At 39.4% G+C, this 15,664-nt stretch overlaps 2 protein-coding genes across 4 annotated transcripts in view; one reads left to right on the top strand and one right to left on the bottom strand.

Annotated features, from left to right (window-relative positions):
- The window catches only part of EVC (EvC ciliary complex subunit 1), a 142,187-nt gene extending 132,556 nt beyond the window's left edge, over positions 1-9,631 (bottom strand). The window contains exon 1 of one of the 2 annotated variants that reach the window (XM_069070033.1): positions 9,092-9,631. In XM_069070033.1, the coding sequence (XP_068926134.1) occupies positions 9,092-9,274 (183 nt within the window). In that variant the 5' untranslated portion in view covers positions 9,275-9,631. The remainder of the gene's footprint in view (positions 1-9,091) is intronic. The other variant, XM_069070031.1, reaches the window with a different exon arrangement.
- Positions 9,632-13,550: 3,919 nt separating this feature from the next.
- The window catches only part of EVC2 (EvC ciliary complex subunit 2), a 190,675-nt gene continuing 188,561 nt past the window's right edge, over positions 13,551-15,664 (top strand). Inside the window, exon 1 of one of the 2 annotated variants that reach the window (XM_069070014.1) lies at positions 13,551-14,634. In XM_069070014.1, coding sequence (XP_068926115.1) covers positions 14,275-14,634 — 360 coding nt within the window. In that variant the 5' untranslated portion in view covers positions 13,551-14,274. The remainder of the gene's footprint in view (positions 14,635-15,664) is intronic. The other variant, XM_069070019.1, reaches the window with a different exon arrangement.

Here is a 15,664-nt window from a genome sequence, read left to right as displayed (position 1 = left end):
CCTTTCTTTGCCTAGGACTATGGGTGTGAAACATATACTGTAAAATTCAGGCTATATAATTGTTACGTAAAATAGTTGCTATTTTCCTGTTTCTCCTCTGTTCTTTTCTACAAAGGATATGTCTCTGGAAGTGAAAAGAAAGAAATATTTTGAGGCATGAAGATGATATAAAAATCGAATTATATTAAATTTAAAAAAAGGAAATATCAGGAAAAGACACAGAGATACTCCTGGGGACATAGGCAAAATGGTAGCATAGAGGAAGCACTCAGCTGGGTTCTCCCAATGTTCCCCTTCAAACAACTATAAAATAACAACTCAAATTGAATTAAGAGGTGGCAGAACACACAAAAGATCAGGGTGAGACATTATTCTAGCCCAAGATAACTTAGGAGGTTGGAAAGAGAAATCTGGGACACTGGGGAGGAGCCCTAGGATGAAGCACCAGGGGTGGGACTGGGTAGTGGTATCAGAAGCATCAGTAGTTTCAGGACTTCTCAAGCCAAAGTATGATAAGGGGACCTAAGAACTTGTGAGAAGATTACAAGGGACTCCTGTGCTAGCATTGGACATAGGACCAGATGCTGTTCAGCAGCTCCATTGTCCATAGCCACTTCTGGGTCATAGATCAAGGGCAGGCAAGAACGCTTTTGGTCAAGAGGGAGAAGGGGCCCTCCAAATTGCAATCCAAATACCCAGAATTAGCTCTGAAAGCAGCAGTGTGAGAAGGCCTAAAGCTTGGGATAGTAACACTCCCCCAGCCTCCCTCCCCCAACTGGAAAAAAATGAGTAAACTATGATAATAAAAAGAACCTGGCCATAAAGCTACTATGGTGGCAGAGAAGATCAAGACAGAAACTGTGAAGAAGACAATGAAGTCAAAATAGCTATAGAAATACAAGCAATACTACAAAGAAAAAATCTGAATTGGATGTGAGACCCAAGAATTCCTAAAGTGCTAAAAAAAAATATTTTTTAAATCAAATAAGAATGGTACAGGAAAGAGCAGGTAAAGAAACAAGAGCGAGGGAATAAAATTATGAAAAGACAATTAAGAGCTAGGTAAAAAAGGTGCAAAAAGTACCAAAGAAAATAATACCTCAGAAAACAGAATTGAATAAATGGAAAAAGAGGTATAAAACTTCACTGATGAAAATGACCCCTTAAAAAGTAGAATCAGCCAAATGGAAAAAAGGTACAAAAGTTCACTAAGAAAATAATTCCTTAAAAATTAGAATTACACAAGGGAAAGCTAATGACTCCATGAGATATCAAGACACAATAAAAACATAGCCAAAAGAATGAAAAAAAAAGAAGTAGAAGAAATGTGAAATATCCCATTGGAAAAACAACTGATTAGAAAATAGATCAAGAAGAGATAATTTAAGAATTATTGAATTATTGAAAGCTATGATCAAAGAAGGAACTTAGAGATAATATTTCAAGAAATTATAAAGGAAAACAATATAAGAGAACCATAGGATAAAATAGAAATGAGAAGGAATCTAATAATCACTTCCTGAAAAAGATCCTAAAATGAAAACTCCCAAGAATATTATAGCCAAATGCCAGAGCTTCCAAGTCAAAAAAAAAAATGCTTCAAGCAGTCATATTTACAAGTGAATTCTACCAAACTTTTAAGGAATAATTAATCCCAGTATTATATAAATTATTTGAAAAATTGGTAAAGAAAAAGTCCTACCAATTTCTTTTTCTGAAACAAATATGGTTTTTTTTAATTTTAATTTTTTTTTTAAAGCAATTGGGGTTAAGTAACTTGCTCAAGGTTACACGGCCAGTTATTATTTCTGGGTGTGGTGCTGAGTATCTGAGCCCGGATTTGATCCAGGTCATCCCGACACTGGAGCCAGTGCTCTTACTCGCTGAGCCACCTGGCCGCCCCTAAGCAATTGGGGTTAAGTAACTTGCTCAAGGTTACACGGCCAGGTGTTTCTGGGTGGGTGCTAAGTGTCTGAGTCTGGGATTCGATCTCCAGGTGTTCTCAACACTGGAGCTGGTGCTCTTACTCGCTGTGCTACCTGGCCACCCAACAAATATGGTTTTGATACCTAAACCAGGGGAAACAAAAACAGATAAAGAAAACTACAGACCCATTTCCTTAATAAATATTGAAGCAAAATTTTCTGTTAAAGTATTAGCAATGAGAATACAGCAATATATCAGAAATATATATATATATATGTATATATATATACATATTTACCACACTATTGCCCTGTAGGATTTATAGTAGGAATGCACGGTTGGTTCAATATTAGGAAAAGTTTAAGTATAATTAGCCATATCAATTACAAAAACAACAAAAATCATATATTATATCAATAGATGCAGAAAAAAGCTTTTGAAAAAACAGCACTCACTCCTTTTAAAAACTCTAGAAAGCACAGGAATCAATGGAGCCTTTCTTAAAATGACAAGTATTATCTATCTAAAACCAAGAGCACATATTATCTGTAATAGGGATAAACTTGAAGATCAGGGGTGGAAGCAAGGATATCTATTATCATTGCTTTTATTTAATATTGTATTAGAAATGCTAGCTATGATAATGAAATAAGAAAAAGAAATTGGAGGAATAAAAGTAGTCAGCAAGAAAACAATTATCACTCTTTACAGATGATAACAATGGTATACTGAGAGAACCCTAGACAATGAACTAAAAAACTAATTGAAATTAACAACATTAGCAAAGTTGCAGGACATAAAATAAACCCACATAAATCATCAGCATTTCTATATACTTCTAACAAAACTCAGCAGAAAGAGATTTAAAAAATCAAATTCTGCTTAAAAATAACTGTAGACAAAGTAAAATGCTCGGGAGTTTACTTACTAAGATGTACCCTGGGACTATGTTAACACAATTATAAAACATCCTTCACATGAATAAAGGAGATCTAAATAACCAGAGAAATAATAATTGCTCATGACTAGGCTGAGCCAATATAATAAAACAACAATTCTACGTAAATTAATTTACTTATTCAGAGCTATAGCAATCAAACTGCTAAAAAACTTTATAGAGCTAGAAGAAAACAGTAAAAAGATTCATCTGGAAGAACAAAATTTCAAGAGTATAAAGGGAATCCATAAAAAAAAATGTCAAGGAAGGTGGACTAACTGTACCAGCAAAAAGGTCAAACCAGTCATTACTTAAAGAAATTAATTCAGGTTATTCATTGAAGATCAAACACTCAACCTGAAGCTTAAATACCTTGGCCACATAATTAGAAGACAAAGTTCATTGGAAAAGGCCCTATATTGGGAAATATTGAAGGCAAAAAACCGTGTGGAGGGATGGCAGAGGATAAGACAGATAGACAGTGTCATGGAAACAATGAACGTGAATTTGGACAGACTTTTAGAGATATCTTTGAGAGAGGACAAATGGGTCTGGAATGCCATGGTCTTTGGGGTCACAAAGACTCAGACACAATTGAATAACTGACTGAACAACAACAAAAGTTTGGAAGAAACTAGGCATATACCAATATTTAGCTAAGATAAGATCAAAATTAATAAATTATTTGAATATAAAAAGTGACATCATAAAAAAATTAGTAAACTATGGGAAAAATGTACCTTTCAGGTATATCGATAAGTGGGCAGTTTATGACCAAATAAGAGTTAGAGAGGAACACAGGAAATAAAATGGCTAATTTTAATTACATAAAATAAAAATGCTTTTATACAAACAAAACTAATGCAGCCAAAATTAAAAGAAAAACAGGAAACTGGAAAAATTGAAGCAATTTTTTCTAATAAAGGTCTCATTTCTTAAATATTTAAAGAATTGAGACAAATTTATAAAAACAAGAGTCATTCACCAATTGATAGATGGTCAAAGGATGTAAACAGGTCTCAGAAGAAAAAATCAAAGCTATCAATAGTGACATGAAAAAATGTTCTAAATCACTATTGATTAGAGAAGTGCAAATTAAAACAACTCTGAGGTTCCACCTCATACGTATCAGATTGTCTAATGTGACTAAAAAGGATTATGGAAAATGCTGGAGGGGCTGTTGGTGGAGCTGTGAACTAGTCCAACCATTCTGGAGAATAATTTGGAACTATGCCCAACAGGCTATAAAACTTTACATACCCTTTGACCTAGCAATAGCATTATTAGGCCTATATCCCAAAGAGATCAAAGAAAAGGGAAAAGGATCTATTTATACAAAATCATTTATAGCAGCTCTTTTTGTGGTGGCCAAGAAATGGAAATTGAGGGGATGCCCATCAACTAAGGAATGGCTGAACAAGTTGTGGTATGCAATCCTGATGAAATACTTTTGTTCTATAAGAAATGACAAGCACGATTTTTTTCAGAAAAAAATCTGTGAAAGCTTACATGAACTCTTGCAAAGTAAACTGAGCAGAACCAGGAAAACATTATACATAGTAATAACAGCATTATGACAATGATCAACTGTCAAACACTTAGCTACTCTGACCAAGACAATGATCAAAGATAATTCCAAAGAACCCATGATGAAAAATGTTATCCATCTCCAGAGAGAAAATTGATGAACTTGGAGCACAGATTGAAGCAGACTCTTTTTTTACTCCTTAATTTTTTTTTGTATGTGCTCTCTTCTGCAACATGGCTAATATGGAGATGTTTTGCATGATTTCACATGTAAAATCAATATCATATTCTTCACTTTCTCAAGGGGTGGGGAGGGGCAGGAGGGAGAAAGACTTAAATGAATATTTTTATGTGTAATTGGGAAATATTTAATGAAATATATGCTCATATTTGTGTGTGTATTCAGTTGAGAAGCAATTTTGAGTACTATTTCTGACATTTACAGGTTCTTCCAGTTTAGACACGTAACTTAACTTCTTAAATTGGTTTCTTCACTTGCAAAATGAAGAGGGAAATACTTATATCGTTACCTAAATGCTTTCTTCTAAGAAAAGTACTTTGTCAAAAGATCAAAACCCTACATAAACTTCTTCTGCTTTTTAATAAATATATACACTGAAATCCAAAACATTACAACATAGTCTTTAAGGAAGAACTTTGATTGATTGGGGGATTATGTTGAAATAAAAACTATCTATGAATGCCCAAAATTCTCTAATCTAGGCCTTACATTTTTCACTAAATTAAAATTTAAAAGCATTTATTAAGTGCCAATTATATGTAAAGCACCCTGCAAGGCAGCAGGAGAAAAAAAGCAAAATGAGACAACTTCTGCCTTCAAATTAATTTACAGTCTCATGGAGGTTGGGGAGAATAAGCTAAGTGCTAAATATTACAATATAATTAGTGTCTAGAAAAGTTCCAGACAGGATGATAAGAGTAGAGGAAGGAAGGGTGGCACCTAGGAGAATTAGAGAAGACTTCTTTCAAGAAAAAGAACAATATGGAACCTGGAGGAAGTGAGAGATTTCAGCAGAGATGGTGACAGGGGTAGTGAACGGGGAAGACCATTCCATTTTGGAGAAGGACTTTGCTTAAAGGCAAGGAAATGAATCTAAACATTCTTTCACATGACAGTACTCCAAATATATGGAAAAAACACTCTCAAGCTTCCCATCTGCCTTCTCAAAAGAGTTTCCTTCTGTTTTTTCCCTCTGAAGTATCATGAGATAGAACATGGTCAGAACAGTGATCTGTAGTCAGAGAAAACATCTGTGCTACTCTGGGAAAGTCAGTTTACATCTCTGATTCTCATTTTTTTCTTCTGTAAAATAGGAATAATAATATTTTACAGGATTGTGGTAAAAAGAATTAAGTAGATGTTGAAGCACTATAAAAATTTAACTTTTTATTTCTTCTTTGCTTACTTTAAATAAAAAAAGAATTTTATGAAGTCAAGTTTCTATCTTCATTTTCAACCCATTAATCCTCTGTATAATGTATTAAGGAGAAAAAAGTTATTGCTTTCCTACTAATGTGAACTATTTATGCCTTTTAAATGTTCACTGAAAGTTATGTGGTTCATGGAAATATGTTTTGCATGACTGCATATGTATAACCTATATCAAATGCTTGTCTTCCCAATGAGGGGAGAAGGAAGAGAAGGAGTGAGAGACTTTAAAACTCAATTTAAAAAAAACGTTAAGAATTATTTTACATGCATATAAAATATCAAAATTATAATACGAAATTAGTAAAAGTTCTATTGTTTTTCAGTCACATCCAACTCTTCATGATCCCATTTGGTGTTTTCTTGGCAAAGTTTCTAGATTGTTTGGTCCAACTCATTCATTTATAGATGGGAAAACTGAGGCAAACAGGCTTAAGTGACTTGCCCAGGATCACACCATTAGTAAGTGTCTGAGAAAGATTTAAGAATTGGTCTGGGATTTCAAACATTCCTAACTGGAAGGATGGTGGTGTTATCAGAAATAGGGAAGATTGGAGAAGAGGTAGCTTTAAGGGAAAACATAATGAATTCCACTTTGGATGTCTTGAGTTTGAAATGCCTCTGGGACATCTCAGTACAAATATGGAGCAAGCAGTTGGTGGTGTGGAAATAGAGCTAAGCAGAGAGATTATGGATGGATTTAAAGGTTGGGAGTCAGTTCTATAGAGATAATCATTGAGAGCTAATGAAACCACCAAGAGAAAATTTAGAGACCTAAACAGTGAACAGAGCCTTGGGACAGAGAGGATGATGTAGCCAATGAGACTGAAACTTGGCGCTCAGAGATGTGGAGGAGAACCAGGAAAGATCAATCACATAAAAGCCAAGGAAGGAAGGAAGGAACATGAAAGAATAGGGCATGGCCAATAATGTCAAAAGTTATAGAGAAGTCAAAAAGCATGAAGACAGAGAAAAGACCATCAGCAATTAATAGAGGGGTCAAGATGTCATTAGTAAACTGAGAGTAATTTTGGTAGAGTGGTTTAAATGTGAGCCCAACAACAAAGGACTGAGGAGTGGGTGGGTGGTGAAGAAGTAGAGGCTGCAAGTACTGCATAGAAAGTGGATGGAGAAGATGGAACAATGCCTTAAGGTGGCAGTACAGCCAAGGAGAGGTTTTTGTGTTGCTATCCCCAGATACACATTTTTCTATTTTTTTCTATTTTTTGGAGGGGGAAGGTAGGGCAATTGGGGTTAAGTGACTTCCCCAAGGTCACACAGCTAGTAAGTGTGTCAAGTATCTGAGGCCAAATTTGAACTCAGGTCCACCTGACTCCACGGTCAGTGATTCACTGTGCCACCCAGCTGCCCCTATACATTTTTCTAAAACTCAAAATAACTATGTATGTAACACTCAGCCTGGATTGGCTCATGCTGACTGTTAAATTTCTATGTGAACATTTACTCTTTGGAAATAGGCAAGCTACAAGTCAGGGTGTGATTTTTAAATAAGCAATTGGGGTTAAGTAACTTGCTCAAGGTTACATGGCCAGGTGTTTCTGGGTGGGTGCTAAGTGTCTGAACCCAGATTCGATCCTCAGGTCATCCCGACACTGGGGCAGGTGCTCTTACTCGCTGTGCTACCTGGCAACCCCCAGGATGTGATTTCTTTTGGTGATGGTTTTGACTTAAGACAGTGATGAAGAAAATGTTAATAATGAAGTTTAAACTTGTGGCAACTAGGAGATGCAAAGGAAAAAGTGCCCAGTCTGGAGTCAGGAAAACTTCTTTTCATGAGTTCAAATCTGGCCTCAGACACTTACTAACTATGTGATCCTGGACAAGTCAATTAGCCCTGTTTTCCTCAATTTTTTCATTTGTAAAATGACCTAGAGAAAGAAATGGCAAACCACTCCAGGATCTTTACCAAGAAAAATGGGTCATGAGGAGTCAGACACAACTGAAACAATGGAACTTGTTTGTAAACTCAGTGAGCCAGTTGTTAAACACTTATTACCACAACACTGAGAGTATGGAATAACAACATACTGAATTGGAAAGAACAAAGGGCTAAGATTTAGGGGACTTGGTTTCTACTCCTTGACTATGACCCTAAAGAGTTGACTATGGGCAGAACAGAGTCTGAAGAACCTTAAGTCAAATCCAGCCTCAGACATTTATTAGCTGTGTGATGCTGAGTAAGCCACTTAAGCCTAACTGCCTTAAAAAAAAAAAAGTTAACTTTGATGGGTTCAGAGGAGCTGGGAGTTAAGATGGTGTAGTAGGACTCAGGGTTAGCAGAAAACTAAATGTGATTCCTGCCTGGGACAAATGCCTGTGATATGCTTATGGGCAAGAAACTCTTTTAATTGCTTCATCTATAAAATGGGGAAAACCCTGTAGTATTAACTTCCCAGAGTCCTTATGAGGATCAAAAGAGATGAAGGATGAGTCTGCAAACTTAAAGAACTATACATATCAAAGCCAGTTATTAGAGTTGGCAGAGCACTTAGGAGACCATCTATCTAATCCATATCCTTCCTTTTACAGAGGAAGAGGATGGTATAGTAGAGAGAGCACTGGATTTTCAATCAGAGCATTTGGGCCTCAGTTTCCTTATCTAGAGAACAGGGAGGCTAAAAGACATGATCTCTAAGACATCTTAAAGGTTCAAGTTGATGATCCCTGAGAGATTTGCTTAATGTTACACAGGTTACGGGCAGAGGAATCTAGATTTGAACTCAGGTCCTTCAACTCCAAATCCAGTGTTCTTTCCACTCTAAGTCATTACCTCTGTCCCTTGCTAAGCTTTAAGTATTTCATGAATAAAACTAGGAGTCTGAACTAGACCATATCATATATAAGGTGCCTTCCAGATCTAATTTTCTTTGTGCTCTAGGACATAGAACGATAGAACATTTTTTTCCGCTCCTTGATACCAGGGCTGGGAAGGGAGTTTTGACATCTCTGCCAAAATCGGGACAATATTGTATGCTACATAGAGGGTTGGAATGAGAATTGTAAGACCAGTTCAAACGCTACCTCTGAAACACACTAGTTGTGTGACTGAGCAAGTCGGTTAATGTATGTGCCCGTGTAACTCTTTAGGAAGATCTAAGGAGAGGATCTGCATAGGTAGAGGGGAGTCTCCTTGCTCAGAGTGGCCCCTGTATGGATGATCACAAGTTTGCATGGGGAGGGCGCAAGGGGTCGGAAGAACATTACATGTAGTCTCAGAGGCGAAAACTTACCTTTTTCTGGAGCAGAGGCTTGATAACGTAGACACAAAGCAGAACTGCACTGCTGATGCCCAAGGCCATCCCCAGGGTCACAGCTGGAGCCAGGAGAGCAGGCACCACATGCAGGGACTCTGTCCAGAACTCCAACAGGGTGTCCTGGACACAAGTGCCCGGGAGCAGGTCAGCCTGGGCCATGAGGGAACTTCCAGGGAGAATCACTCTTCCGTCTCCCTCTCTCCAGACATTTCCCCGGCATAAGAGGACTTCTTTGCAACTTTTTAGAGAGGAGCCCGCCTGACTGAGCCTTGCACAAAGGGAGAAGCCCAGGTCTGGCTTGGCCACCCTTGTCTGGTCCCCATCCCTCCGGCCTTCACTCCTTGGAACTCTCAAAGTCCTGGACAGCTTTGCTTAAAAGAGGAGAGTGGACGGCTGTCTTAAGGTACTCTCCAGGCCTGAGATCTGTGTCTCTGCTCACACAGACCCCAGCATAGTTTCCTGTCTGACTCATCCTCCACCCCTCTCCCTCCACCCAGCTCTCTCCCTCCCTCTGGGTTGGGAGAGGGAGGAGCCAGCACCGGCTACATAGCAGACCCTTTTGTAACCAAAATCAGGCCCTACTGAGCATGCCCAGTTTCAACTCCCCAAAGTATTTTCTGTAAGCACTTAGAAGTAATTTGGAGGGCTCAGAGCTAAAAGGAAAGGGGATCTAAGATTCAAATCATGTGTGAAAGCGCTCTTGGCTTAGCATTAAGGGGCCTTGGGTTTGAAAGAGTTTCTGCAACTTACTACTGGTGTGGCTTCTGAAAAATTACTTTGTCTCTCTAGGACCTCTTTTGCAAAACTAGGGAGGTGAATTGGAAGATCCTTAAGGCTCCCTTTAGCTCTAAATCCTATGACCACAAGGCTCAAGTCAGTCTGAACCTGGGAAGCTGGGACTGACAGGAAAGGTGGAAAGATGGGCAGAGATAAAGGGTGAAAGGCAGCCTGTAAATCCGGGGTGGGGAACCTGCGGCCTCCAGGCCACATGCGAGGCCACAGGTTCCCTACCCCTGATCTGGATAGTGCCAGAACTGGAGAGAGTGGGATGGAGTGGAAACTTGGTGGGATTTGGAGGTAGATCTTGGTAACTTCTCCCTTTTGATTTCATCTTCTTGTCTCTCTGTTCCTTTGAAATTCATACCAGAGAAGACTGAGAGAATAGGAATAAGAATGAAATATAGAAATAAGAAAAAGGATTAAATCTAGAAAGAATCTTAGAAATTGTATAGACTAATTCTCATTTCACTGAGGAAGAAATTTAGAACCAGAGAAACTGAATACAACTAGTATTTTGGGAACTTGAAACTAGGTCTTCTGATCATAAATTTAGGACTTTTCCCCACTATTTCTGGGTGCTTCTATTATTGATCAATTCTTCTGACTTTTCTGCCCTCTGGGCCAACTCTGGTTGTCACAGTGACAAAGCAATTTCCAGGGCACAAAGTAAGGATTGGCATAAAGAAATCTCTGGCCCACACAGCACCAACTCCTGTCCTAGTCATGATCCAAGACTGACAACAAGGAGAAGGAGGCAATAGTAGAGGTCATGTCCAATAGCCCCTTATTTGTCTTATATAGGGATCTGGGTTCCTTAGGAGGATGAAATCCACGAGTTGGGGACCAGAGCACCTTCCTTCTGACTAGTGGGGACTTGGGTAGAAGAAAGGATGGAGCAATATTTAAGTTGTCACCAGGTTGGTTGATTGGTTAGTTTGGTGGTTTTTTTTCTCTGCTCCAGTCAGAGAAACTGGAAATTCAGTTTTCAGATGCCTACTCTTCAGTGTGACAGTGGCTAGAGAACCGAGAAGACCTAGATTCAAGTCCTTCCTCTGACATATCCTGGTTGTACAACCCTGGTCAAGTCACTCGACCCTGCGATTTCCCAGACAATTATTTTAAGTTGCAGAGAAGATTCCGTCCAACATTGATAGAAGGGGTTTCCTCACCTGAGAGTTCCCTATATCACTGAAATCAAAGATCCATTAACTATCTCTGTCCTTAGTACACTATGCAGAGGGGTGTGCCAAGGATGAAGACTGATATGATCTAAAGTAAGCTTGTTCTCAAGGAACACACAATATGATGGGGAAAGGGCAAAAGCACAATGAAGTGTGATATGAAGAAAATTAAATGATCAGTGAAATGAGATGCTCCATTTGTGAGCTTTTTATCACTGTAATCTTCTGTTGGTCAGCTGTGTCCAACTCTTCATGATCCCATTTGGGGTGATCTTGGCAAAGATAATGGAGTGTTTTGCCATTTCCTTCTCCAGGTCATTTTAGATGAGGAAACTGGGGCAAACAGGGTTAAGTGACTTGCCTAGGGTCACACAGGTAGTAAGTGTCTGAAGTTGAATTTGAACTCAGGGAGATGAGTCTTCCTGACAATCTGCCCACTCACTATGCTACCTATTACCCTTCTGTCACTAGAGGTCTTCAAGTAGAAGCTGGATGCTTGTCAGAGATGCCTGCTCAGTGCTATGTTGGACTAGATGACTTCTGAGGTATTTTCCAATTATGAGCTCTGTGATTCTATGAATGCATTTTCTCTGTGGTGAAAGAAACAGGACCTGGAAATCAGAGATCATCATTCCCTTGAAATTGATAGGAAACCCTGTAGCTGCATTTGTTTGTAACCCTTTATGGCATTTAGCTTTCACTGCCTTGTGGGATTAGTCATCTTACTGTTTAGTGCATTGGCATTTTGGGCTTTTTTAATCATTTGATTCTTGTAAGGCAGGGTAGGAATTAGGACACACATTTTATGGAAGAGGAGGTTGAGGCACAAGGAGATTATGGGACTTTCTCCAGATTTCATAAATGCTGAGTTGGAGCTCTAATTTCATTTGTATGAGGAATTCAAAGGAGACAATTTCCTCTACCAATTTGGGGTGGCACATTCTCTATAACTTTTCATTTTGAGAGCTGCCTAGAATCCTAAAAGTTTAAGTGATTTTTTTTAAAAGCAGTTGGGGTTAAGTAACTTGCGCAAGGTTACACAGCCAGTTATTTTGTGTGGGTGCTAAGTATCTGAGGCTGGAACCAATCCCGGGTCTCCCGACTCCAGGGCTGGAGCTCTTACTCACTGCGCCACCTGGCCGCCCCCCAAGTTTAAGCGATTTGCCTAGGGTCACCCAATCATTGAGCACAGATCATCCTGGCTCAATCAACAAAAAATTATAAAATGCCTTCTATGTATCAGGCATTGTGCTAAGGACTGAGGATACAAAAAGAGGCAAAAGACAGTCCCTGCCCTCAAGGAATCTAATGAGAAAGACAACACACACACACACAAATGTATAAAAGCTCTGTGTGTGTGTGTGTGTGTACATATAATAGGAAATGATTAGCAGAGGGAAGGCACTGGAATTAAGAAGGGTTGTGAAGGTTTCATGTAGAAGGTGGTTTGTTTTCTTCTTCAGTTGTTTTAGTCATGTCTGACTTCATGATCTCAATTGGAGTTTTCTTGGCAACGACTCTAGAGTGATTTGTCATTTCCTTCTCCAAATCATTTTACAGGTAAGGAAACTGTGGCAAACAGGGTTAAGTGATTTGCCCAGAGTCACACAGCTAATAAGTGTCTGAGGCTAGATCTGAACTCAGGAAGATGAGTCTTCCTGACTCCAGGCCAGGCACTCTATCTTCTATGCCACCTAGCTTCAAGTGGGTGGGATTTTAATTGGGTCTTAAAGAAAGCCAAGGAGGCCAGTAATTGCAATGGAGGAGTGGTGCTCAGAGGCAGTTTGCTATTCATTAGACCATGCTCCCTCTGAAGTGCAATATGATTATTGTGATTATAGACTTAAATCTGGAAGAGACATGAGAAATCATCTTGTCCAACTTAGTCATTTTACAGATATACAGGAAAATAAAACCCAGAGAAGTTAAAGGACTTACTCAAGGTCATACAGGTATTAAGTGGCAAACCCAGAATTCAAATACAAGTCTTCAGACTCCAAATTCAGTGCCTTTTTCACTGTAAATAGCGGGACTCATATCCTGGTTTCATGATACTCTAGTCCAGGGATCTATGTGTTACTATATACTGCTTCTCATATAACATGCTACATTTTATGTATCATAAATCATATAGAAATATAGTGATCACATTTTCTGAGCCAAAAATCCAATCATGCAAGTCAACAACAGCAAAAGAACCCAAACCCTCCAACAAAACAAACCTTTTACAAAGTCTCATTCAAAATAAGCTATCTTTTCATGAAGCTGAAATTGTCCTAGGAAATCGATATTGCTAAGTGTATATGTATAGATACATATATGCATATATGGGACATATCCAAAATCTTAGTGCAGTTCAGTTTTAAGGTTTAATAAATTTAAAAATGCACTGTCTTTGAGTGTGTGTATAGCTAATATAGTGTACTAGAAAGGGGAGACAACCACTTAATCATTTTGTGATCTTGATTACATCAGTTCTCCAACTTGGGCCTCAATTTTATTATTTATAAAATAATATCATGGTACTTAAGCATTGGAAAGACCTTCAGAGATTATTAGTTCAACTTCCTCATTTTAAAGATGAGAAACTGAGGCCCAATTAAAAAAAAAAGTGATTTGCCTAAAGTAGCGTAATGTGCTAGGATTTGGCTCAGTCTTCTCAATCTCGGGCTGTTTTCAGTGTGTCAAGCTGGAAGTCCAAGGTTCTGCCAATTCACTGCAGTGGAGCGGGAAGAACACTACGTTTGACTTCTGAGGATCTCTGTATGCTGAATTCGGCCTCTGAGGATCTGAGTTCCATTTCTGGCTCTGTGATTTACTCGCTATGCCCTTGGATCTCAGTGTCTTCTGTGCAACACAGGACCTGGACTAAAGCATCTCCCTTTCAGCCTGGGTTTCTGCGTGCTGTGGTCCTTTCCAGCTAGGTGCAAGTGTTTTTCTTCAGGTCTGTGTCCGGGATTCCTCCCTTCCCTTTCTCCTGGAAACCTAACAGGAGCAAAACGTTCTTTCCAAGTTTACCCTCCCTGCAATGGGACTGAGCATGCTCAGTAGAAAGGGAGGCTTTTAGTCCCGAGCAACAAACTCTCCCACTCATCTGTTCCCTGGAAACTTCGGAATTCTTTCCCCAGTCTGCTCCATGGAGAGATATCCAGCCCATGCCTCTCCCCAGGGTCCACACCACTCCGGGACCGGGACATAATGAGGCCGACCAGGCCTTCGGGGCTCTGTCTTCCCACTCGGATTTGGACATGGGCTACAAACTTTGTTGCCGTTTCTTTAGTCTTGCAGCTGCCTGCGCGGGCCTCCCAGGCTCCCCGCCACTTCCGGGAAAGTGCGGTGCCCAAGATCGGGATCGGACCCCCTTTGGAGAACTCCAGTTTGTTCTCTAGAAGCGATGGCTGGGTGCCCAGAGGCAGTCTGTCCGTCCTTGGCTCCTTTAGCCTGCCTTCCCTCCCGTCAAAAGCTTCGCGCCACGCACACGCACATTATCCCCTGGAAGAACCCCCAGCTTCCAGTTTGCAGGGTCTCTTGGAAGGAGCTCCTTTGGAAGAAAATCAGGTAAGGCTTCGGCCACCCCAGACCAAGCAAGTATTGAGACTCCTGCCTCAGTTTCTTTAAAAGTCAGACTGCTTTTTCTCATTTTATCCAACGATTTTGTGTAATCTGTAAGAACAGCCTGGGGCAAGCTTGTAACCATGCTCAGATCGCGTTGTTTTTTGAGGCTGATGCTTATCATGCATGATGTATATAGTAAGTGTATCATTTACAAATCCTCAGCTATAAAAACGAAAGGGCTAGAATAGATCTTCAAAGACCTCTTCCAGAGCTCACTTTCAGTGAAGATGGGGTGTAGGCGGAGGAGCCCCTGGGTTGGGAATGTTCAGATTGTAGCACGGGGCATTTGCATAACTATAAACAAATCACTTCTGAAGTGAGTAATAATATTCTTCCAGTCTACCTAGCCAGGATTTTATGAAGAAAACTTTGGAAACCTTAAAGAAACATGGATAAATGGGAATTACTTTTTTAAAATTTTGTGAATAGAAATACTATTTTGCTTCTCTGAGCCTGTTTCCTCATATGTAAAACGAGGGGATTGAGTTGGTTGCTATTTAGGGTTTTTGGTTTCTCATCTCTAAAAACTATGATCCTAATAATGGATTACGTTCATATATGCATATGTCTGTCTATCTATCTATCTATCTATCTATCTATCTATCTATCTATCTATCTATCTATCTATCTATCTATCTATCTATCTATCTATCTATCTATCCATCTATCCTAGGCGATGCCTTTTATTTTTTGTTGGTCTAGGAATATGATTTTATCAGAACAGGGAATTCCTGATGAAGGAATCTTCACTGGGCATGAAGATTGGTCCCTTTTTACACAATTTGTAATCTTAGAAAGTTTTCTGGGACACTGAGTGGTTAAGCTTCCCTGGAGTCACATAGTTAGCATGTTTTATTGCCCCATGGTCTGTTCTGTTTCCTTCCTCTCCCTTCCTTTTTTCCTTCCTTCCTTCCTTCCTTCCTTCCTTCCTTCCTTCCTTCCTTCCTTCCTTCCTTCCTTCCTTCCTTCCTTC

The sequence above is a fragment of the Petaurus breviceps genome, unplaced genomic scaffold (genome assembly GCF_028583685.1).
Source record: "Petaurus breviceps papuanus isolate PSGF00001 unplaced genomic scaffold, PetGlider_PUasm1.0 140, whole genome shotgun sequence".
Classification (NCBI taxonomy): domain Eukaryota; kingdom Metazoa; phylum Chordata; class Mammalia; order Diprotodontia; family Petauridae; genus Petaurus; species Petaurus breviceps.
The sequence above is the reverse complement of the archived record's forward strand: the minus strand, read 5'-3'. Positions and strand labels throughout refer to the sequence as shown.